The sequence below is a fragment of the Macrotis lagotis genome, chromosome X (assembly GCF_037893015.1).
Source record: "Macrotis lagotis isolate mMagLag1 chromosome X, bilby.v1.9.chrom.fasta, whole genome shotgun sequence".
NCBI lineage: Eukaryota > Metazoa > Chordata > Mammalia > Peramelemorphia > Peramelidae > Macrotis > Macrotis lagotis.
In genome coordinates this window covers 136010413-136034734 of record NC_133666.1, presented here as the reverse complement: position 1 = coordinate 136034734, position 24322 = coordinate 136010413, and the positions used below count along the sequence as shown (strand labels likewise).

The window sequence follows — 24322 nt, the reverse complement described above, 5'->3', positions numbered from 1 at the left end:
CAGTATGGGAGCCGCAGAGGGAACTTGTTCATTTACCAAGGCAAACAAAATGGTGTTCCTAAATTGGGACTCAGGAGTGATGTTGTGAGTGGTGATTATATCTCTAATACTTTTAATATTGCAATTCTAACCACATTATACTTTTATGCCTTGTTGGGGAATGTAACTTCCATTTCTAGGGTACCGTGCATTCTGAGTTTCAAATTATTTCCAAATTGCTTTGGTATTAGTACGTTACCCTTTGTGTACAGTTGGAGATGCTTAGAAAGGATACCCTTTTCTCTTTTGTATATATCTCTGGCTACAATGTTCTATACTAGGAGCATTTTTCTTTGTTATAGCGAAGCCATTTGTAATTTTGACAGGATATTATTAAAATAAGCATAATATCACACAAAATGCTTTTATAAGAAGTATAAACAAATAAGGGACCTTCGGTGAATAAGCCGTTTTCTAGCTGAGGGGAATCAAAGAAATTATAGAAGAGATAGGAACTACATTGGGGCCTTGAAAAATGGGGTTTGAAGGGAGAGCTTTTCAGGTAGAAGTGTGAGTAAAGGTGAATGGGAAAGTACAAGATATTCATGGGCATCATTGCAGATTGGTTAACACAAGAGTGGCTGGGGGCAGCAGATGGCTCAGTGGATAGAGCACCAGCCCTGGAGTCAGGAGGACCTGAGTTCAAATGTAGCTTTAGACAATAATTGCCTAGCTTTGTGACCTTGGGCAACTCACTTAACCCAATTGCTAAATAAAAATTAAAAAAAAGAGTGGCTGATGATCAGTGGAATAAGGCAGGAAAGAAAGGTATCGGTCAAATTCTAGAGGATTTTGAATGACATCTGATAGCAAATACAGCTTTCTAGAAATTCATAATTGTTTTTCTTCTGGCTCTGCATTTCTCTGTCACATGGTAATTACATCATGGCAGTGTTGATTACTTATGAAAAGGATTTGTTGAATTTTAAATGAAATCTTCCTTGACAGAGAGAGATGATGGACTTCGTGGAATAAGACAGTTTTGGACATGAACAGCATAGGAATTTATTTGATTTGATTTAGATATATATATATATATTTTTTTTTTTTTAGGTTTTTGCAAGGCAAATGGGGTTAAGTGGCTTGCCCAAGGCCACACAGTTAGGTAATTATTAAGTGTCTGAGAGCAGATTTGAACTCAGGTCCTCCTGACTCCAAGGCCGGTGCTTTATCCAGTATGCCACCTAGCCGCCCCCAATTTAGAAATATTTTAAAAAAGGTTTCTCACCCCCTCCCTTTTTCCTTCCTTCCCCTGGTGGTGGAGATTAATATGGTGGGAAGAAAAAGATAAAATGCACGATAATTGAAAAAAATAAAATTTAAGAAAAATATAGCTAAAATAAAAAATATTATATGAATAGTTTGATGTATAAATTATAATATATAACTATATATGTAATTATAGATTATAGATAAATTATAGATTATTGAATTTCTACCAGAGAGTCTTTTTTTGTTGTTTGCTTGTTTTGCAAGGCAGTGGGGTTAAGTGACTTGCCCAAGGTCATATAGCTAGGTCATATAGCTATTAAGTGTCTGAGCTGGAGTTGAACTCAGGTCCTCTTGACTCCAGAGCTGGTGCTCTATCCACTGTGCCACAAAGCTGCCCTAGTAATTCTCTTTTCTATAAAATGTTTTATTAAAAATCTAACAATTTACATCAGTTCAAGCAACTTAACTTCCATCTACACTTAAATAGATACTTTTGATATGTAAAATATCATGACTTTTCATTCTCTTCTTCTATGGGCCTATTAGGATTCCTTATCTAAGGGTGTAAGCAGAGTATGATCTGCCATAGCCAATAACTTGTTTCCAACAAAATGATTTTTATATTTGCAAATAATTTCCAACTCATGAAATTTATCTCTTTACTCATTCGTTTTCACAGAACAGTTAATTCTTTAAGATGTTTGAAACTAAGTGAAGAATTAAACTGAAAATGGCTTCTCTTTAGATTCTTCTGTCCATTCCTCATTTGATCAGACTTCAGTCTTGTGATTAGTTGAACATACTTGAGTTTAGATTGTATCTTGATAGTTGATAAATTTTTTAAACTTGTACTTGAGGGCAAGCTGTTGTTTGACAAACTGACATCACTGCAAATTAAAAGTATGGTCAGATTTTTTATGTGTATTTATTTCTGTTTATATTGTGATATTACTTGTCCCTGGCTGGTGGCTGAGTTTTAGTCTTAAATTGGAGTGTTTCCTCTGCCATTTAGTACATTTCAGGCACCTTTTGCAGCTGCTTCTGTTATTAGGCTTAAGTTTTTGATTTTGGTGGTCGTGATTTTGATTGTATTTAAGATATTGTTGTATTCTATCATAGAATCCTAAAGACCTTTGAGGTTCATAATGCTCTCCTTCATGCATCTGGGTGTATCTCTTCACTTTAAAAATCTCATTAATTGAATTTTTTTAATCAACTCATTGCTATCAATGTGATAAATATTATGGAAGAGAAGAAAAAGTTTACAGTCTTTTAAAATGTTATTTATTTCCTATTATTTGTTGCTGGGTAATATTTGGGGGGGGCAAGACAATGGGGTAAGTGACTTGCCCAAGGTCACAGCTAGGTAATTATTAAGTGTCTGAGGCTGGATTTGAACTCAGGTCCTCCTGACTCCAGGGCCAGTACTCTATCCACTGTGCCACCTAGCTGTCCTTTGCTGGGTAACATTGTAAAGTTTGGAGAGAACACTGAGAGAGAGAGAGACACCTTAGTATTTTAATAGGATAATTTGATAGGATAATCTGGGTCAACTTGAAAAGATTTAGTTACTTTTTATTTTTTATTTTATTTTATTTTTTTAGGTTTTTGCAAGACAAACAGTGTTAAGTGGCTTGCCCAGGGCCACACAGCTAGGTAATTATTAAGTGTCTGAGACTGGATTTGAACCCAGGTACTCCTGACTCCAGAGCCGGTGCTTTATCCACTATGTCACCTAGCCTCCCCTTAGTTACTTTTTTAAAAAAAATTATTGATGCCTTTTTCTTAACATTGGAAAAGCAGTATAGCAAAACCAGAGAATAAAGCGACTGGTAAAAACTGAATATTATGGGTTTAGAGTCAGAAGATTCCATGCCGCCTCAAGTACTTATTAACTATGTAACCTCGGACAAATCACTTAATATCTCTGTGCCTCAATTTCCTCATTTGTAAAATGAGGGCATTGGACTAGATGATAGTCTCTTTCAACTCTAAAACTCTGTGATCCTGTGACTTGGATCTGATTAGTTATACAACATTCTATTTAAATGCTTCCTAAATTATGTAAACATAAATTAATTTTTTTATCTAGCTAAATTTTTATCTGCAAAATTTTATCTGAAACCAAAGAGATTTATTTTTGTTCAGGTTTTAAAGAATAGCTTAGTCTTAGTTTTATTTATTTATGTGAAAGTTTGTTTCTGTTATCTTAGATTTTTCCCTTGGCAGATAGCATCTTTTGTTTATAATTAAAAAGAAAAATTTTCTTTTTAGGATTTTCTCAGCAAGAAGTTTTATCATAATTTCCTTGATTTCTTGCAATGGTATATACAAGAATTGAATCTATTTGCATAATTGCTTACTATTTGCTTGGGCAATAGAGTAACTTGCTTTTCTTTTTTTCTTTATTTTTTTTTTGTGAGTTTTTTATTTTGTTTTTTGGTGAGGCAATCAGGGTTAAGTAACTTGTCCAAGATCCCTCAGCTATTAAATATCAAGTGTCTGAGGTCGGATTTGAACTCAGGTCCTCCTGTCTCTAGAGCTGGTATTTTAACTCCTGCACCACCTAGTTGCCCCTGGCAACTTGTTTTTCTGTAGAAAATTGAGGATTAAAGAATTCTTTTTTAGTATCATGACCAGGAATTATAACTCTAAGTGTCTCTTGGGAACCATTGATGTGGGATAATAACAATTTGAAGTATATTTTCTTGAAATGAACTTTGAAGATGCTGCTGACTTGTGCCCTTGGGAGCTCTGTTTCTGAAATTTTCAGGCAAATTTCCTCCTGACTCTGAGGGGCCCAACTTGGAGCTTTCTTTTTTTCATTGCTTTCAGGTAAGAAGAATTTGTACAGCGTGGAAATCCAATCAGTCTGTACTTACATTAATTCAGATTATTCTGGGCAGTTAGGTGGCACAGTTGATAAAGCACCGGCCCTGGAGTCAGGAGGACCTGAGTTCAAATCCAACTGCAGACACTTAATAATTACTAGCTGTGTGGCCTTGGGCAAGCCACTTAACCCCATTTGCCTTGCAAAAACCTTAAAAAAAAAGAATCCAATTCAGATTATTCATTGGAAGGTTAATTACTGAATCTGAAGCTCAAATACTGTGTCCACCAGAAAAGACCCTGACATTGGAAAAAAAAATGGTAGGCAAAAGGAAAAGGAGACAGCAGAAGATGAGATGGACATAATGTCATGGAAACAACAAGTATGAACTTAGGCAGACTTCTAGAGACAGTGGAGGAGAGAAGAGCCTGGAAGTACCATGGTCCATGGGATCTTGAGGAGTCAGATATGATGGAACGATATCAGACAAGAACTAGTCTTTTTTTTTTCAAGTAGACTCTATTTCTATTTGTCAAGTTTAAATCCTAGGTTTACCTCATTTCCCCATACATGTTCCTAAGGCACTCAGTAGATGTTTCATAAGTGTTGAAATGTAAAGAGACATCGATTCCTTTGTTGTTAGCAAATTGTATCATCTTGCATAAGCTCTTTTGGCTCTGTCTGAGCCACAGCTTCTTAGTAATATGATGCAATTGATGGCCAAGATTTCTTCTAACTCTCAGCTTTTATGATTCTGTCATTGAATCCTCTAGGAATGTATAGTCCTCTTAGAGTCAAAAGACTTCTGCTTTCAGATAAAAACCTATATCAGTGACTTTATCAGATCTTCAAGGACTATTGCTTCTTCCAGGCCAGCTAGATGACACAATGGATAGAGTGTAGGGCCTTGAGTCAGGAAGACTCATCTTCTGAATTCAGATCTAGCCTCAGATACTTACTAGTAGTCTAACCCTGGTCAAGTCACTTTATTCTGTTTGCCTCAGTTTCCTCACAAATAAAATGGACTGGAGAAGAAAATGGCAAACTACTCCACTATCTTTGCCAAGAAAACTCCAAATAAGTCATGAAGAGTTGCTGCCCCTTTAAAAAAAATTACAAACGAGCAAGCATGAAATAAAATAAACATTTCATATACATAGTAGAACAGAGAAAGAAGATTGATTGTACATGTCTCTGTGAAGGTCCATTGTGTACAACTTGCTTTGATTTGCTTTCTTTTTATTATGTTACATACTGTAAATGATAAATCCAAATTCTCATTAATATATAATATGTTCAAAAATGTAATTTTTAAAGCTATTGTTTTTTTCTATCTTTCATTCCTTTTTTTTTTTTGTATGTACATTTAAAAGCTGTTTCAGTTTCCTTCTTTAGCCCCTTTTTGGGGCTATCCCTATCCTCTTCCCCCTACCCTCACCTTTTCTAATTGAAGAAGAAAAGAAAAACAAAATCATTATAACACATTTGTACAGTCAAGCAAAACAAATTCCCACATTTCCTGAGACCAAAAATGTATATCATTATGTATAATTAGTCCATTACTACCTTTTCAGGAGGTGAGTTAACTTATCATTGGTCATTACATTCATCTGATTTTTAAATATTTGAGAGTTGTTTGTCTTTACAAGTTACTGTTATTCTATAAATTGTCAGCTTCTGGTCACTTCCACCTGCATTAGTTCAAAGTCTCCCCAGGTTTTTCTGAAACTGCCCTTTTCATAATTTCTTATGATACAGTAATATTTCACTCAATTTCACATCATTATGTGTTTAGCCATTCTTCAATTGGTAGTATCTTGAGGGGAAAGAAAATGTGGATTTTGCTGAAAGGGGGAGGGATGGTGAAAGGCCTTTGAGACTGCTATATCAGATAAGTGCTCTCATATGAAAGAGGGAATAAACTTATTCCATTTAACCCCAGAAGCCAGAAATAGGAGCAATGGGCAAAAATTAAGATCTGTACTAAGAAAAAATTTCCTGAAAGAGCTGGCAACAAGAACAATGAATTGTCTTGGGAGGTTATGGACTGGTTCTCTTCTCCTGCTCCCTCCCCTGTAAATTTCTTCAGGCAAAATCTGGATGAAGTCTTGTTGGAGATTTTGTAGCTTGGATTCTTGTTCAACAATTGATTAGATTAGATAACTTCTGAGGCCTCTTCCAGTTATGGAAGGTACTGTAAAAATTATTTTGAGTTCATTCAGTATTTTTCTCTTCATTTTGATACCTTTTCATGATGAAAGGAATTTTTAATAGAGAATATTTCAAATAATATTTTCTTCCATAACACTGACCCCAGGACAATATTAGTTTTCATTCTCTAAGGGAGTAATTTTCTTGAGCAATTTCCAGAAAGGAAGTGTGCACATCTGCTGATTCACAAGCAAGTGGGGTGCCCAACTGACTTGGGCTTGGAATGTGCAGAAAGGCATTTCAGCTAAGCTTTGAGTCTAGATGAATGAGTATGTGTAATATGTGCTAGGAGTGGATTGTTACATTGGTTGGCCATAGTCCAGATGCTGAGAAAGCATGTATAATGAAGGGAAGGAAAAGCAGATCAGAGGTTACTGCTTACTAAACTTTTTTTAAAAATAAATTTTTATTGATAACTTTTATTTTTACATTGCCTATACTTTTCCCAGTAACCCTCTGACTCCTCTTCCCAAAGAGCTCTCTCATGTGATGACTTTTTCCCCCACAAAGAACAAGGTTCTAAGTGATCTTTAATGTTCTCACTGTTTCTTCTCTAGACTTGCCAAAGCCTCAGGTAATCGAGCAGAGGGAGCCAGATTCATTTCGAATGCAGATGCCTCAAGGGAACCCATTACTGCTGCCTCACACCCTCCAGGAGCTGCTGGCCAGGGACACTGTGCAGGTGGAGCTTATTCCTGAGAAGAAGGGACTCTTCCTGAAACATGTGGAATATGAAGTTTCAAGTTTGGTAATGAATTCTTATATTATAGGAAAAGGAAAAGAGTGAGGTGGGAAAGAAGAACAGAAAATCACATGATTTGCTGTTGTATTCAATTGAAATACTCAAAAGTAAGAGAAAAAATGAGGTGGTTGAATCCTAAATAGTTTTGTGTTCATGTAATTCTGCCCTGCAGCATTCCTTACTATTATCCCAAAGTGTTCTTTTATAATCTTTATTATGACCATCTCTCAAGCCTAGACATGTGAATTAGGTACATTTATTATGGCAATGATTTTGAAATATTAGAAAACAGCTGAGGACTAGAATATGGGCTAAGTAGTTTCCTTTGATTTTGAATTGAAGTTCTGCAGGGAGGATCAGAATAAAGCCTTTTTCATGCTTTCATAATTCTTTAGAAGGAAGGAATATATATATAGCTTCCTCCCTCTCCAAATAATAGTTTTTCAGCTGGAGTTTTTTTTTATAAGACCTTTTATTATTTTAGCAATGTAATCTTTTTTACCTATCTGATCACCTAGGCTAATTATATCTCTCCCCATTATATTACTCTAAATTTTTAGTTGACTTTACTGTCCCTACATGTGACATTCCATCTCCTTCCCTTGCACCTTCATACAGATTGTTGCTCTTATTTGAAGTATTCTTCCTCCTCACCTTTCCTTAGAAGTCCAGACTTCCTTTAAGCCTCAGTTCTTGAGCCATCTCTTTCAGATCACCCAGGATTAAAACCTGAGAATCATCCCCAACTTCTATTTTCACTCACTTTACCAGTTAGTTGCCAACTCTTGCCAATTCTACCCTCTTAACGTCTCTTGAATGACCCTCATCTTAGTTCAGGGCCTCACCATCTTTTTCTGGGACTTCCCTAATTAACCTCCCTGCCTTCTTGAGTAACTTCCTTTTTTTTTTTGCAAGGCAATGGGGTTCAGTGGCTTGCCCAAGGCCCACGGCTAGGTAATTATTAAGTGTCTGAGACCGGATTTGAACCTAGGTACTCCTGACTCCCGGTGCTGTGCCACTTAGCCACCCCCTTGAGTAACTTCTTAAGCAGTTCTCTCCACATAGCTTCCAAAGTTATATTCCTAAAGTACACCTGACCATGTCACTCGCTTGATCGACAAATTCTTGTGATTCCCTCTTGCCTGTAGGGTTCAGTACAAATTCTTCTCTGACATTTAAAGACCCTTCCTAGATGGCTTCAACCTACCTTTCCAGGTTTGCAGTCAGATGGTTTGCTATGTTTCATTTAGATGCTGTTCCCATACTAATGCATGCTGCTTCCTTGCTCCTGTCCTTAGATTCTCTGGTTTCCTTCAAAGGTTGGCTCCCCTAGAACCTTTTCAGGCTCTAGTCCACTGCTAGTATTCCCTCCCCAAGAATTAGCTTATGTTTATCTTTCTTTTTCTCTGTCCTTTGTCATGTACATGTTGTCTCCTTCTTTAGAACTAGTGAGCTCTCTGAGGGAAGAAATTACCTAGAACTGTACCTGATACAACATAACCCCCCCACCCCCTTGTTAAATAAATGCTTGTTAATTGCTTTAAGAATTAGCCTTTTCTGGGGCAGTGGATAGAGCACCAGTCCTAGAGTCAGGAGTACCTGAGTTTAAATTCGGCCTCAGACACTTAATAATTACCTAGCCGTGTGGCCTTGGGCAAGCCACTGAACCCCATTGCCTTGCAAAAACCTAAAAGAAAAAAGAATTAGCCTTTTCTATTCTCTAGGTGTTGTTGAATAGTTGTGTAATTTTGGTTCAGTCATATTAAGTTAAAATAGTGAATTTTGTTTTTTATCTTTGTGATAAACCTATCAGTGAAATATAGTAGGTAAAGTACTGTCATTTATACAGTATTTGCATTCAAGGGACCCAGTGGAAACATATGAGAGACAGAGGAGGTTTCATGAGCTAAGTCAGAATATCTGTTTGGGATAATACTATTCATATCTGCAACATTTCCACACTGGATCCCTTTGCTACAAGGCAGTGTAAAACAAATATTTTTAACAATAAATAATAATATAGATAAGAGATGATGAGGGGGAGCTAGATGGTGCAGCAGATACAGCACCAGCCTAGGAGTCAGGAGGACCTGAGTTCAAATCCAGCCTCAGATGCTTAATAATTGCCTATCTGTGTGACTTTGGGCAACTCGATTAACCCCATTGACTTAAATAAAAATTAAAAAAGAGATGATGAGAGCTATAACTCGAGTTTTGGTAGTGAGAGTAGAGAGAAGAAGATGTGAGAGATTTTATTGAGTTAGAATTGACAAAATTTGGCATCTTAATGGGAGTGTGGGGAAAGGTAAGAGACAAATTAGGAAAACTGAAGAAATGAATATTACTTTTGAACTTGGTTGTTTGGTAAGGTGATAGTGCATTCAACAAGATGGAGGTATTTGTATAGGAAGTAAGGTGATGATTTTTGGACATAATGATTTTTAATTCCTTTCAGTATACCTATTTGGAACTAGAATTCAGGGATATGGATATAAATATAATTAGATAGGTAGATAAATATTTTACTCCTCATTTGGAGTTATATGAATAAATCTCTAGCCTTGATATAGCTCCTTACATCTAGTCCCATTCTCTAATTGACTAAGTCTCTTCCTCTGACTCTGTCTCTCTGTCTGTCTCTCTGTCTCTTCACATGTGTGATGTATTTGTATGGCTTTTGGAGCTATATGTATACAGATAAATCCATATATGTATGGATGAGATTGTTAAGGGAGAGCATATAGACTTAAAAAAAGAATGCCCTGGAGAAGGTCTTGGATTTTTCATTTTTATCAAAAGGTTAAAAGTAGTGCTTGTCACTCTGACTATAAAAATGTAATTGGAGAGAAGAGCAACTACAAAACAATTGAAACTAAATGATGCAAAATTATAAAGTATTAAAGAAGAACTTTGGAAGACATTCCTCATTCTTCTTTGTAAAAGTAAGTAGGGGAGGTGGCTCAGTGAATACAGCACCAGCCCTGGAGTCAGGAGTACCTGAATTCAAATCCGACCTCAGACACTATTAAATTACCTAGGCATGTGACCTTGGGCAAGCCACTTAACCCCATTGCCTTGCAAAAAACCTAAAAAAAAAAAGTAAGTAGGGGGTTTTAAATGTGGAACACTGCATATTATGTCAGATCTTTTTAATGATGATTGGTTTTGATGGTGCCTCACCCCCATTTCCTTTTTAAATTTTATGTTATAAGGAATTACTTTCAGGGAATAGGGGAGGGAGTGTAGAGGGAAACACAGGTGATGTAAGAACAAAGATAGCAATACAAATCTATATTTTTTGAAATTGGTGCTTGTCCTAGCCTTGATCAAAGACTTATGTAGTGAACCTTATCTAAAATGAAATATTTTCTATTGAGAGTGAGGAATGGTAGATGGTAGATGACATTTTTTCATTTGCTTGTTGGTTTTCCCTTTTATGTGTGTGAAACTCTTATGCCTTCTAAAAAAAGAGTCCAAGGATCCTTTTATTTTTCTTTTCATAGAGAACTGGGCTTTTATTTTCCTCAGTTTAACATTCATTTAAAAAAACCTTGTTCCAAATTCTCTTCCTTCTTCCCACCTACCCCCACATTGAGAAAGCAAGTTATTTGCTATAGTTTAAAAATTTTTAGTTGCATTTCCATAATAGCAAGGACCCTTTTTAGCAAATCCTCTGTAGGCTTTTTATCTTCATTCTCCAATATCTGAATGTTAACAATCATTTATATAGAATAAAAATATTGTGATATTAAAAACTTGATAATAGCATTAACCTGATTTGAAGAAATCACTAGATTTCTCCTTAGGTTAGAGGGGGTCATTGGAAAAATGGTGAAATTATATTCATTGCTTTTTACTTCCTTTTGGGAAGAAAGAAGGAAAGGATGAATAGTTATCACTGTCCAATTTGAGTATTAAAATTTTTTTTTCCTAGCGCTTCAAGTCCTCTGTGTACAGAAGGTACAATGACTTTGTGGTCTTCCATGAAATACTGCTACAGAAATTTCCCTATCGAATGGTGCCAGCACTTCCACCCAAGAGAATGATCGGAGGTAAAGCTGAGATTTCTGGCAAATAGCATGGCAGAAAGGAATACATCATCAGAATATTGAAGTCTACTTAATTATTATAACTCAAGTAGTAGTCATCTTTCATTAGCATAATTTTTAGTTTCAAACTTCTATGGGCATTTAGGTTCCACTCTTGACTTAGTAATGCATTTTCTTGATTCGCCATTTTTTTTTCATTTAAAAAAATTTTTTTTAGGGTTTTTTTTTTTTGTAAGGCAACGGGTTAAGTGGCTTGCCCAAGGCCACACAGCTAGGTAATTATTAAGTGTCTGCGGTCAGATTTGAACTCAGGTACTCCTGACTCTAGGGCCGGTGCTTTATCCACTGCACCCCCTAGCTGCCCCTTGATTTGCCATTTTGCTGACATCTAAGCAACTTAGAATTTGGAAATGGTAAAGAGAAAGGCGTTTTGTAATGAATTATGCACATCATTTTGAGGAGTCCACGGAGTGCCATTTACAATATGGAACAGAAAGCATATAATAATTTCTGAGAGTTTACTAAAGATTTTTGATTTTATTTACTAAATCAAAGTTAGAGAATTAGATAGAATTTGGAATCTGAATATAATTAAAGCAAGGATCTGTCTTTACTCCAACTTCTGATGAATATTAACAGCATTATATTGGGTAAGTAACTTAACTTCGTGGCATCCAAGACAACTCTCTAAAACTATAAATCACTTACATGTTGTGTATAGCAGTGGAGGTAGTTTCCACATTAATATTTCCTCACATTGATAAAGTTACAGATCTGGGATAAAAAACCAAACCAAAAATTAATTTAGTACCGCTAAATGTATTAGATAGTATACAGAAAGACACTTGATGGTATTTCTTTCTTTCTTTCTTTCTTCCTTTCTTTCTTTCTTTCTTTCTTTCTTTCTTTCTTTCTTTCTTTCTTTCTTTCTTTTTTTCTTTCTTTCAAATTTTTATTTATTTAAGGGTTAAGAATGACTTGCCCAGGGGTAGCTAGGAGGTCCAGTGGATAGAGCACCGGCCCTGGAGTCAGGAGGACCTGAGTTCAAATGTGGCCTTAGACACTTAATAATTGCCTAGCTGTGTGAGCTTGGGCAATCATTTAACCCCATTGCCTTAAATAAATAAAAAAAGAAAGAAAGAAAAGAGTAAAAGTGTAACAGAATTCATTTATTTACATAAAAAGGCTTTTATTTAGTTGTACATAGCTTGCAATTCAGTTGTTATGTAGCAAACAGTATTAGTTGTTTTTCTTGTCAGTGCCTAACTTTTCAAACTACATCTAGTTCCCATAGTACAAATAATGAATTCCAAGAAATGGTCACATATATCTGAATTTGTATTATTTTAGTTTATAATTATGTAAATTATGTTGCTTGTTCCTCTTCAATAGAAATATGCAGTTCAAATGTTATTTCTACTTCATGACACTGATTGTTTGTACTAATTGGAACCTGACAGTGTTATGTGTGACTCCTGACTCCTCTGATGCTTCTTTGGTTCTGTTGTGTTAGTGATGCTTAGGAGCTCAGTAGGTCAGTTTGGAAAATTGTGAGCTTTATTTCTGTGTACCAGATTCAACATTGCTTAAATGTAGAAGATTGTTAGTACTGAGGATGGTAAGAGCCCCGGTTTGGGGGAGGTTCAGGGGCAATTGAACTTCCTTTGTAAATGTTCATACAGTTTTATTTCCTCTAGCTGATAGAGAGTTCATTGAGACCAGACGGAGAGCTTTGAAACGCTTCATTAACCTGGTGGCCCGGCATCCCCCTTTCTCAGAGGATGTGGTCCTGAAACTGTTCCTCTCATTCAGTGGCTCAGTGAGTATTGTTTAAATATAACATCGATGTGAATTTTTCATTCCACTTGTGCAGTAAAGTAAGTATTTTTCTGCTCATAAATATGTTTTCTTTTTCATCTCCTTTTATTTAACTGTCACCTGTCTTTTGTCTTTGGCCTTAAGGCATTGAAGTTGTATTTCTTAAGAGTGACTGGGTGCAGGGCAGCTAGATGGATGGAGCATTGACCCTGGAGTTAGGAGGACCTGAGTTCAAATTTGTTCTTAGATATTTAATACTTAGTTGTGTGACCTTGAGCAAGTCATTACCTTGCAAAAAAAAAAAGACAAAAAAGAATGACTGGGTGCAGGTGTTGTGTGTAAAGGAAATTAACCTTCTGCTGAATACCCTTTTGAGAGGCATATTTGGTAATACAGTATAGCATTTAAGTTTGTCTTAGTGTTTTTTTCTTTATAATCAGCGGTAGGATTTCAAGACTATTTACACACAGCTATATCCCTTGGATCATGTAGTTATATATATTCCATATGTTCTATGCATTTCAACAAGATTTCAACTAAACTAGAATTATGGAACTTAATTTGAATTCAGACCAGGCTATACAGGAAGAAAGGAACCTAACTGATGAAAGGAACCTAACTCTTATTGAGGTAGAATTGCTAAATGAGAAGGCAGCTGGTTACAAAGATGGTTCAAAAAAACCTCTTTAAAAATATCTGTTAAGGGGGCAGAGCCAAGATGGCCACAAGAATGGATCCTGTCTTAGGCTAAGGACTCTAACTAAATTTTCGAGAGACAGAAGCCACAGAGGGACCCAGTGAGATAGTTCTCCTACTCAAGGTAACCTGGAAAAGAGCAGAAAGGCTCTGCTCCTGGGGTCGGAGGGGTGGTTGCCAGAGGGGTGGCCCACCAGAGTGAAAGAACTTCAGCCTCCCAGAGGCAGCCCCAGGGCGCTGGGAGCCCCAGCTCACAGCAGCGGGGGAGTCTCCTGAGCTACACTCTGAGGAGCACCAGGCACAAAGTGGGGGAACAGCAGGGGACCTCTGCCAGAGTGAGCACGTGGAGCCCAGCCCTCAGGGCACACAGAGAGCAGCATGGCCAGAGCAGCTGAGTTCCAGGAAACAGAAGCAGGCAGAGCCAGTAAGCAGGAGCCCCCAGGGCATGAGCCCATTGAACCTAGGGAGGGGAGTGAAGAGAGAGAGACTGCCGAGCTCTGTCCTCTGCCCCTGGAACAGGACTCTGGGGCTCTGGCCTCATTCATATCCTGATCGCAGTCTAGGCCCCCCCATAGAACAGCAGGGCCCCCCCACACCTCAGCCCCGTGGCAGGGGGGGCGCATATGGTCATTCACAGACCAGGAGGGAGGACAGAGCTTCACACACTGAGACCTTTGTGGGAGTGTCCCAAAAGCTCAGGAAGCACCTCAAAACCAGGCTAAGGCTGGGAAAGTGAGCAAGCAGAGAAACAAGAGGAACACCATTGACAAATACATTATCTATGATCCCAAGAAGGATCAATATATTCAGTCTGAAGATGAAGAAACACAAGCTCCTGCATCTAAAGACTCCAAGAAAAACAGAAATAGGGCTCAGGCTATGACAGAGCTTAAAAAAGACTTTGAAAATCAAATGAGGGAGTTAGAAGAAAAACTGGGAAAAGAAATGAGAGAGATGCAGGAAAAACATGAAAATGAAGTCATCAGCCTAGTCAAGGAAATCCAAAAAAATGCTGAAGAAAATAGCATGCTAAAAACCAACTTAGGTCAAATGGATAAAACAGTTCAAAAAGTTAGTGAGGAGAAGAATACTTGAAAAAGCAAAATTGGCCAGATTGAAAAAGAGATAAGAAAACTCTGAGGAGAACAAATCCTTCAGACAAAGAATAGAACTCAGGGAGATTGATGAATTTATGAGAAACCAGGACTCAATACTTCAAAACCAAAAGAAAGAAGAAAATGTAAAACATCTCATTGAAAATACAACTGATATGGAAAACAGACTTAGGAAAGATAATTTAAAAATTATTGGAATATCTGAAAGTCATGATCAGGAAAAGAGCCTTGACATCATTTTCAAAGAATCACTACAGGAAAATTGCCCTGATATTCTAGAAGCAGAGGGCAAAATAGAAATGGAAAGAATCCCCCCGATCCCCCCCAAAAAGAGATCCCAAAAAAACAACCCCTAGGAATATTATAGCCAAATTCCAGAACTCCCAAGTCTGCAGTCAGGATCACACAGGACTTAGCAGCAACTACATTGGAAGCTCGTAGGGCTTGGAATATAATATACTGGAAGGCAAAAGAGCTTAGAATGCAGCCAAGAATCAACTATCCAGCAAGGCTGAATGTCCTCTTCCAGGGAAAAAGATGGACTTTCAATGAACCAGGGGAATTTCAAATGTTCCTTTTGGAATGGCCAGAGCTGAACAGAAGGTTTGATCTTCAGATACAGGACTCAGGTGAAGCATGGAGATTGGAGGAGAAGGGGAAAATATGAGGGACTTGATGATGAACTGCATGTATTCCTGCATAGAAAAATGACACTGATAATACTCATATGAACCTTCTCAGTTAATAGAGCAGGTAGAGAGAGCTTTTATAGTTGAAGCACAGGAGAAAGCTGAATTTGAAGATAAAATATGGTGTAAAAATGGAGTCTATAGAAAAAAGGGAAATGTAATGGGAGAAAGACAAAGGAGAGGGGGGAATAGGCCAAGATATTTCATATAATAAGATTTTTCTTTATTACAATGAGCTATTGCAATGATATGGAAGTGGGGAAGGCAAGGGGGAATGAGGGAACCTTTGCTCTCATCAGAGGTGGCTAGGAGAGGAAACAGCATATGTACTCAATGGGGTATAGGCATCTGGAGTAAGAAGGGGGGGGAACAGGGGGAAGGGGGGATGTGAGTCATGGAGGAGAGGATGGGCCATGGGGGCAGAGTGGTCAGATATAACCCATTTTCTTTTTTACTTCTTGCAAGGGCCTGGGATTGGAAGGCCTGCCCGGGACCATAGGGCCAGGTGGATGCTGGACCTAAAGGGGTGGTATGGGGGCTCGGGGCCTCTTGGCCCCAGAACCGGGTATCTTTCTGCTGCGCCACTCAGCTACCCTACAGCAGAGTCAGAGTGAAAGGAGAGAGAAAATACAGTACATGGTAGTGGAGAAATACAAAAGGAGGGAGTTGCGATCAGCAATGGTGCAAAAATACGGAAGTAACTTTTGTGATGGACTTATAACAAATGTGATCCACCCGTGACAGAGTTGTTGGTGTTGGAACACAGACTGAAGCACATTTTTTATCATTATTATTATTTTGGGGCGGGGTGCAGGGCAAATGGGGCTGGGTAGTCTGCCTGGGCCTGCAATAGCAGGGTGATCCTTGGGTGTCTGAGGCCAGATTTGGACCCGGGTGCTCCTGGCTCAAGGGCCAATGCTCTGTCCACCACTCAGCCACCCCTACTATTATTACTATTTTGCTTTATGTCTTTTTTTTTCTTTTTTTGGTTTTGCAGGGCAGTGGGGTTCGGGTGGCTTGCATGTCACACTGCTGGGTGATTGTTGGGTGTACGGGGCCGGATATGGGCTCATGGCTACAGGGCTGGTGCTCTGTCCATTGTGCCACCTGGCCATACCTACAATTATTACTTTTTTTTATTTTAATTTTTTTCTCTCCCCTTTATCACTCAAGTGAGTCTATATTTATGGGGGAGGGGTATTTCATTTACTCATAAACAAGAATATTTTAATAATAAATTTTATACATTTATACATTTATGAATAAATTATATAATAAATTAGTGGATAATAGTGAATAAATAATAAATTATAAATAAAATTTATAAATAAATAATAAATTTAATAAATTTAATAAAAATAAAAACATTATTTGTACAAAATGAGAATAAATACTAAATAAAAAATATAGCAAAAAAATGAAAATATAAAAATATCTGTTGAGTCAGAAAATCATCCACAAATATGAACATTTCCAACTATAAAGTTAAGAAATGAAGATTGCCTTTGAGTCTGTGAATTTCTAGTACAGTATTAATATTTATAATATATAATTATATTTATACTAGAAACATTGCCTTGCTTGTCTGTGTCCCCTTTTGAACATCCTTCACTTTAGTTTTAGCATGTCTCATGCTTTTTTTACTGATTCTTTTTTAAAATTTTCTTTATTTTGCCTCTCCCTCATTTCCTTCCACATTTCTCCCTCACAAAGCCCCTTTGTATCAAAAATGTAGTCAAGCAAAACAAATTTGATCTATTAATAGTCAAATCTGAAATGAGTATATCTCATTTTAAATCCATAGGTTTGTCACTAAGAGATAGGAGACTTGCTTCATCATCAATCTTTTGGAATAGACATTTCACTGATTAGAGTTCCTAAGTGTTTTCTTTTATAATGATGTAGTCATTTATAAGTTGTTCTCTGGATCATTCTACTTTGTATTAATTAATATAATCTTTCTTGGGTTTCCCTGAATCTGTCCCTTTTGTCATTTGTTACAGTTTTATGATAGTCCATTATATTTACATTCTATACCATTTCTCACTTGATGGGCACCCACTTTGTGGCCAGATCTTTGCCACAACAAAAAAATGCTGCTATAAATATTTTTGTGCTTACAGTTCTGTTCCCTCTTTCTTTGGAATCATTGTAATCCTTGTAGTAATAATATTTATGAGTCAAAAGATCTAAACAATTTAGTGATATTTGGGGATAGTTCCAAATTGCTTTACAGAGTGACTGTACCAGTTGTTAGTTTCATTAATAATACATTAGTGCAGGGGTGGCTAGGTGGCACAGTGGATAAAAGCACTGACTCGAGTCAGGAGCACCTGGGTTCAAATCTGGGCTCAGACACTTAATAATTACCTAGCTGTGTGGCCTTGGGCAAGATACTTAACCCCATCTGCCTCGCAAAAACCTAAATAATAATAATAATAATAATAAAATAAATTAGTGCAATATCAAATCATTTGGAATAGGCAAAGAAAGATTCCCATCAAACTCCTTTCATGAAACTGATATGTTGCTGACATCTAAACCAGGAAGAGCAAGTCAAAGAAAGAAAATTATAGACTAATTTCACTAATGAATATGGATACAAATATCTTAAATAAAATTCTCACTAGGAGACTACAACAATATAAATCACAAAGATTATGCATTGTGACCTAGTGGGATTTATACCTGGAATGCAGGGATAGTTTAACATAAAGAAAACTATTAATGTAAATGATTACATCAATAAGAAAAGTAACAAAAATCACATGATTATATCAATAGATACAGAAAACGCTTTTGATAAAACATAACATTCATTCTTATTAAAAACATTTGAAAACAGGTATAAATAGATTTTTCTTTAAAATGATAAGAAATGTCAACCTAATACCAACAGAGTATTCATTATTTGTAATGAGGATAAGCTAGAAACCTTCCGTATTAAGAGCAGGATGAAACAAAGGATGCCCATTATCATCAATATTTTTTAATATTGTATTAAAAAGTTCTTTGTAGCAATGAGAGAAGAAAAAGAAATAGAAGGAATCAGAATGGGCAATAAGGTAATAAAATGAATTATTTTTGCAGATGATTTAATAATATAGTTGGAAAAATATTTGAAGCTAGTTGAAAGAATTAATAAATTTAGCAAACTACTAGGGCAGCTAGGTGGCGAGGTGGATAGAATTCCATTCCTGGAGTCGGGAGTACCTTAGTTCAATCCAGCCTCAGACATTTGATAACTTACTAGCAGTGTGACTTGAGGCAAGTCCCTTAACCCCATTGCCTCACAAAAACAAAAACAAAAAAGCAATCTACTACATATAAAATAAACCCATATAAATCATCAACATTTCTAACACCAATAAAATTATCTAAGAAGAGATATCCCATTTAATGACTATAAAAACCATAAAATATGCCAAAACAAACCCAAGAACTACATGGACCTAATTATAAAATATATTTTATTCAAATAAAGTCAGATTTAAATAATTGAAGAAATAGTTGTTTGTGAGTGGGCAAGGCCAATTTAATGAAAAGGACAATTTTTACCTAACCTAATCTAATTATTCAATACCATCTCAATTAAAAGACCAAAAAATTATTTTATTGAACTAGAAAAAATAAAAAATTCACTTGGAAAAACAAAAGGGTCAAAAATAGCAAAGGAATTAATGAAAAAAATGTTAAGGAATGAGGTTTAGTAGTACCAGATTTTAAATTGTACTATAATGTGGTAATTTTCTTTTTTAATGTATTATTCTATTTCCTTTTTTTATTTCCTTTTTTCAATTACATACAAAGATAATTTTCAACATTCATCTCTTTGTAAATTTTTGGATTCCACATTTTTCTACCTGCCCCCTCCCCATGACAGTGAGCATGATATAAATTATATATGTACAGTCATGCTTATTATATTTTCATAGTAGTCATATTGTGAAAGAAGAATCAGAACTAAAGAGTAAAAAAGCTATGAGGAAAGAAAAAAAAGTAAAACAAGTTTTTAAAAGTGAAAAATGTATTCTTTGATCTTCAATTCAGACTACTTAGTTTTTTCTCCTAATGTGGATGACATTTTCCACCACAAATTTAGATCATAATTTTCAAAATTATTTGGTACCAGCTTAGAAATAGAAAGGTGGATCAGTGGAACAAAGTAGATATTCAGTGCGTAGTAGTAAAAGATTATGGTAAACTTGTGCATTGACAAATGTAAATAAGCTTGGTTGATAAGAATTCACTATTTGATAAAAACTTTAAGGACAATTGGAAAGTAAGCTGGCAGAAATTGGATATAGACCAATATCTTATACTGTTTACCAAAATAAAGTCAAAATGGATACATGACCTAGATATAAAAGATGATATCATAAATATATTAAAGCATGGAACATATTACCTATCAGACGTATAAGAGAAGAATTTATAAATAAACAAGAGCTAGAGAACATTGTGAGATGTAAAATGGTTAATTTTGCTTTTGTTGAATTAAAAGATTTTTGTACAAATAAAACCAATGTAAGCAAGATTAGAAGGGAAGTAGAAAATTAGGAGAAAAGGTTATAGACAATTTATCAGGTAAAGTTTTCGATAGAACTTTGTCAATTTTATAAGCATATGAGTCATTCCCCAAATGATAAATGCTCAAAAGATATGAGTAAGCAGTTTTTTGATGAAGAAATCAAAGATAAGAAATTAATCATATGAAAAGATGCTCTAAAGCATTCTTGATTAGAGAAATACAAATTAAAGCAACTTTGAGATATCATCTCTTAAGGGAGAAATAATGAAGAGCAGAATCTAGAGAATGTTGTTTACAATAACAGAAATATTGTTCTAAGAATAACTGAATGACCAAGTAATTCTGTATGTTTTAAATAATCAAATCAAATACAAAGGACCTGTGAAGGAAAATGCTATCCATCTACCAGAGAAGGAATAGATAAATAGAAGAGTGCATAGTATGATTTTAGTATCTGTGTCAAATGATGACCTTCTCTAAGGTGAGTGGGGAGGGAGAGAGATAGTTTGAAACTTAAAATATAACAAAACAAACAAACAAAAATCAATGCATTTGGGTGGCTAGATGGCGAAGTGGATAAAGCATGTGGATAAAGCCTTGGAGTCAGGAGTACCTGAGTTCAAATCCAACCTCAGACACTTAATAATTACCTAGCCATGTGGCCTTGGGCAAGCCACTTAACCCCATTGACTTGAAAAATCTAAAAAATAAAATAAATAAATAAAAATCAGTGCATTATTGTGTTTTTTAATAGTCATCTTTGCTAATCTGATTGGTCTGAAGTGGAACCTCAGAGATGTTTTAACTTGATTTTGTCTCATTATTGATGATATTTGTCTCATTATTTTTTTCGTATGGCTCTGGGTACCTTGTTTTCTTCCCAACATCTCTTTCTTTTTTTGTTGTTTTTGTCTTTGCAAGGCTGTGGGGTTAATTGATTTGCCCAAGGTCACACAGCTAGGCAATTATTAAGTGTCTGAGGCTGGATTTAGGCCCTTCTGACTCCAGGGCCAGTGCTCTATCTATTGTGCCACCTAAATTGCCCACAATATCTCTTCCTAAGTGAGAGGATTATATAATTGTTTCAGCATCAAAATATGCAGTTAAAGAAAAAAATGTCTTACTTAGGAAGAATATATATATATATATATATATATATATATATATATAGCATTTCCCTTGTTTTAACATTTAAGTTAGCTGTTGAAAATACATTATTACTATGGTTCAGAAAAGAGTTCCTTACAATATATTCCTTAAAACTTCTTGCTATACAAAGAAGTGTGTGTGTGAAAAGCCATTTCTTCAGTCATACCCTAGTTGTGAGACTAAAAGCTTTCCTTATTGACTTAATTGGATAAACAATGCAAGAGCAGGGATGGGTGTTGTATGGTTTGGGGTGGGGGAGGACAGTTACACTGGAATCCTTTTGAACTCATAACAGTTATGAAAAGCAAGGTGAAGAACATCAAGTTGTTTCTGTATTCATTTTATTCTGAAGGACCTACATCGTAGGTAAATGTTCCAACCAATAAGATTAAACTGTACCCACATCCTGTATTTTAAGGTGTAAGTAAGTTTAACTGGTCAAAATTTAAATGGATTGGAGATATTAGTATATAAAGTGATGGGTGTTTTTTTTCCCCCAGCTCTTCTCCATCATCCTTCTTCCCTCCCAATACTTTATGGTTTGTATGTGGTCTCTCAGTTAATGCATAGCTAATAGCTCTTCATTTTTCTTATTTTTTTAACTGCTTAGGTCTATCTGGATGTAAGGGTAAAAATTCATTTGACAGAAATACTTGTGTATATTAAAGACCCAATTGCTCCTCTGGAGCTTGTATATTCAAGAATGATTAATCTGTGTAATAAACTGATTACTACAGCCATTACATGTAAAAAAAAAAACTTGTTATAAGAAAAATGTATAATAAATGGTGCAAGCAAAGACAAGGTTAGCAGAAACTTATTAGCTTCTTATTTATTTTCCATTTACTGAAGAGACAGAGGTAGGCTTTGGCCTTTTAAAGATGCCTTTATATATAACTCCATAGTTGACTGAAGATAGCTGCAGGTAATTGATCTCATTTGTTACCTTTTTTGTATCGCACCACAAAGTACTTCTCATAGAGTAAGTGGTTAAAAAATAAATTATTTGCTGTACTGAAAGCAGTTTGAGTATTAAATCATTAAGTTAATTATAATTTTTTTGAAGGTGAATTGCTGTTTGCCACCAGAAATGTAATAGGAGTAGTAAGAAATATGAGGAATAAAAAAGAAAGGAGAGAGAAGATAAGCATGAATTTTTTCGTGATTAGACCAATGAATAGGATAGAAAGAGATTGTAGTGTTTAAGATAAGAAGACAATGTTTAAATATATAAAAATATGTTGAACTCATTTCAGTACTGACATTTATGTTGTTTTTCAGTTCCTGTGAATCATAGCATGCCATTTCTATTCATGAGGTTTTCTTGGAGTACTTTACTATTTCTGAGACTTGCCCAGGGTCACACAGCTATTAATTAATAAGTGTCTGAGACTAGATTTGAACTCATATGTTCTTGATTCTAGACCCAAGGTTCTAACCACTAAACTACTTAGCTGTCTCTATTGCCATTTATGCCTTGCCTTTATATAGGGTTTTAATAAGTTAGCTATAGGAACTAATTTTTAATATACTTACAAAACTCCTTCTTTCTGGTCAGTCATCAGTGGAAGAAATTTTGCTTGGTATTTCCCATTTCAGTAAGGATAATGGTTTCTGTACTGTTATTCCTGGATGATTTCTTTCTTTTTCCCTTGGTTATATTCTATTATAATGTTCACTAGGACTCTTGCTTTAGTCACACGTGGTTAAACTACTTCAGTTTCTATGTTATTATTGCTCCATATAGAAACTCATAGGGCCCAATTAATTCATTTTTGTCTACAAAGAGGTACTGGTCCTAAGTAATGTGGACATAATCCTACCAACATTCTGTTTACTAATGATAGAGTTGAGTCTATCTTTTATATCTCCATATAGCTGCTGTGATTGAGCCTGATAACAGGTTCAATGGAAAATTCAAAGTAATTGGTAAATTACTTTGAAAATTCCTTTTTTTTTTTTTAAATTGAGGATTAAGTATATATTTTTTTTTTCTTTTCTAGGATGTACAGAATAAACTGAAGGAATCAATCCAGTGTGTTGGGGATGAATTCATGATTTGTAAACTGGCTACCCAAGCCAAGGTATTTTTTTTAATTGTGACATTTCTTCTTTATTCCAAAATATAATTGAGCAGATTATCTTTTAGATTAAAAGCAAATCAGATTCGGTATTACATTTTGCATTTTTCTTTCTAAATTTCTTCCTTTAAAAAAATAAAGAAAAGAAAACCATATCTTTATATCTCATCATTGGTTCTTCATTCTTGACTCACTTTATTCATAAGAATTTAAATTCTTAAGTTAAAATTCATAAACCAGAAGACATGATAATATTTGGTCATGATAGTACTGTTGGGGGATGGAGGGAGAATAAATGAGAGGAAGGAAAAGGAGAAGTCTTTCTCATGGAAAGAACCTAAGAAGTGACTTTTTGAGTTTGAATTTGAGGTTTATTTGGTACTTTTTCACATTATACTTCAAATTGAACAGTTTTTTCTATTGCTTTGTGAGAACAACATATTCTTGTAGGGTCATTTAGTTTAGTATTTCTGATGAGTAAGATGTGATTTGTCCTCTTTTAGGAAATAAAAGAGACATTGAGGAGAAGCAATATGGGGTTAGGGAAATACCTTCAGATTTTTTTCATTGAACTTTGTCTTTGTGTATTTCTAGACCAATAAGTAGGATTGATTTTGTTTGCTTTATTAGCTTATACCTAGTGAGGATTATTTCAAGTTCACCAACAATTCTTTTTTATTCTCTCTCCTTGCATCATCTCTGTTTAGGATTTTCTCCCTGCTGACATCCAGGCACAATTTGCTGCCAGTCGAGAACTGATCAGAAATATCTATAACAGCTTCTATAAACTTAGAGATCGGGCTGAAAGAATTGCATCCCGAGCCATTGACAATGCTGCTGACCTCCTCATATTTGGGAAAGAATTAAGGCAGGTGGCAAAAGAAAGTTCTACATTGGGAAATACTAGACATTTTGAGTGTGAGGCAGCATTGTTTGGTGAAAAAATTGCTGACCATGGAGTCAAATCCTGTTCAAATCTTGCCTTCCACTTTTGTTCTCTTTGAGACCATGGCCATGCCTATTAATCCCTCCGTGCCTTAGTTTCCTCATCTTAAAAGTTGGGATAACAATGATAATAGTAGTAGTAGTAGTATTTGTCTCAGAGAGTTCTCAGCTATATCAAGAAAAATAATATATGTAAAGCAAACTACAAGTATCTC

The 24322-nt window shown here is 35.6% G+C and overlaps 1 protein-coding gene across 3 annotated transcripts in view; it reads left to right on the top strand.

The window, feature by feature from the left end:
* The window catches only part of SNX8 (sorting nexin 8), a 62369-nt gene that overhangs the window by 25510 nt on the left and 12537 nt on the right, over nt 1-24322 (top strand). For all 3 annotated transcript variants that reach the window (XM_074206833.1, XM_074206832.1, XM_074206831.1), the window contains exons 2-6: nt 6850-7040; nt 10969-11086; nt 12781-12902; nt 23085-23165; nt 23870-24030. In XM_074206833.1, the coding sequence (XP_074062934.1) occupies nt 6900-7040; nt 10969-11086; nt 12781-12902; nt 23085-23165; nt 23870-24030 (623 nt within the window). In that variant the 5' untranslated portion in view covers nt 6850-6899. The remainder of the gene's footprint in view (nt 1-6849; nt 7041-10968; nt 11087-12780; nt 12903-23084; nt 23166-23869; nt 24031-24322) is intronic.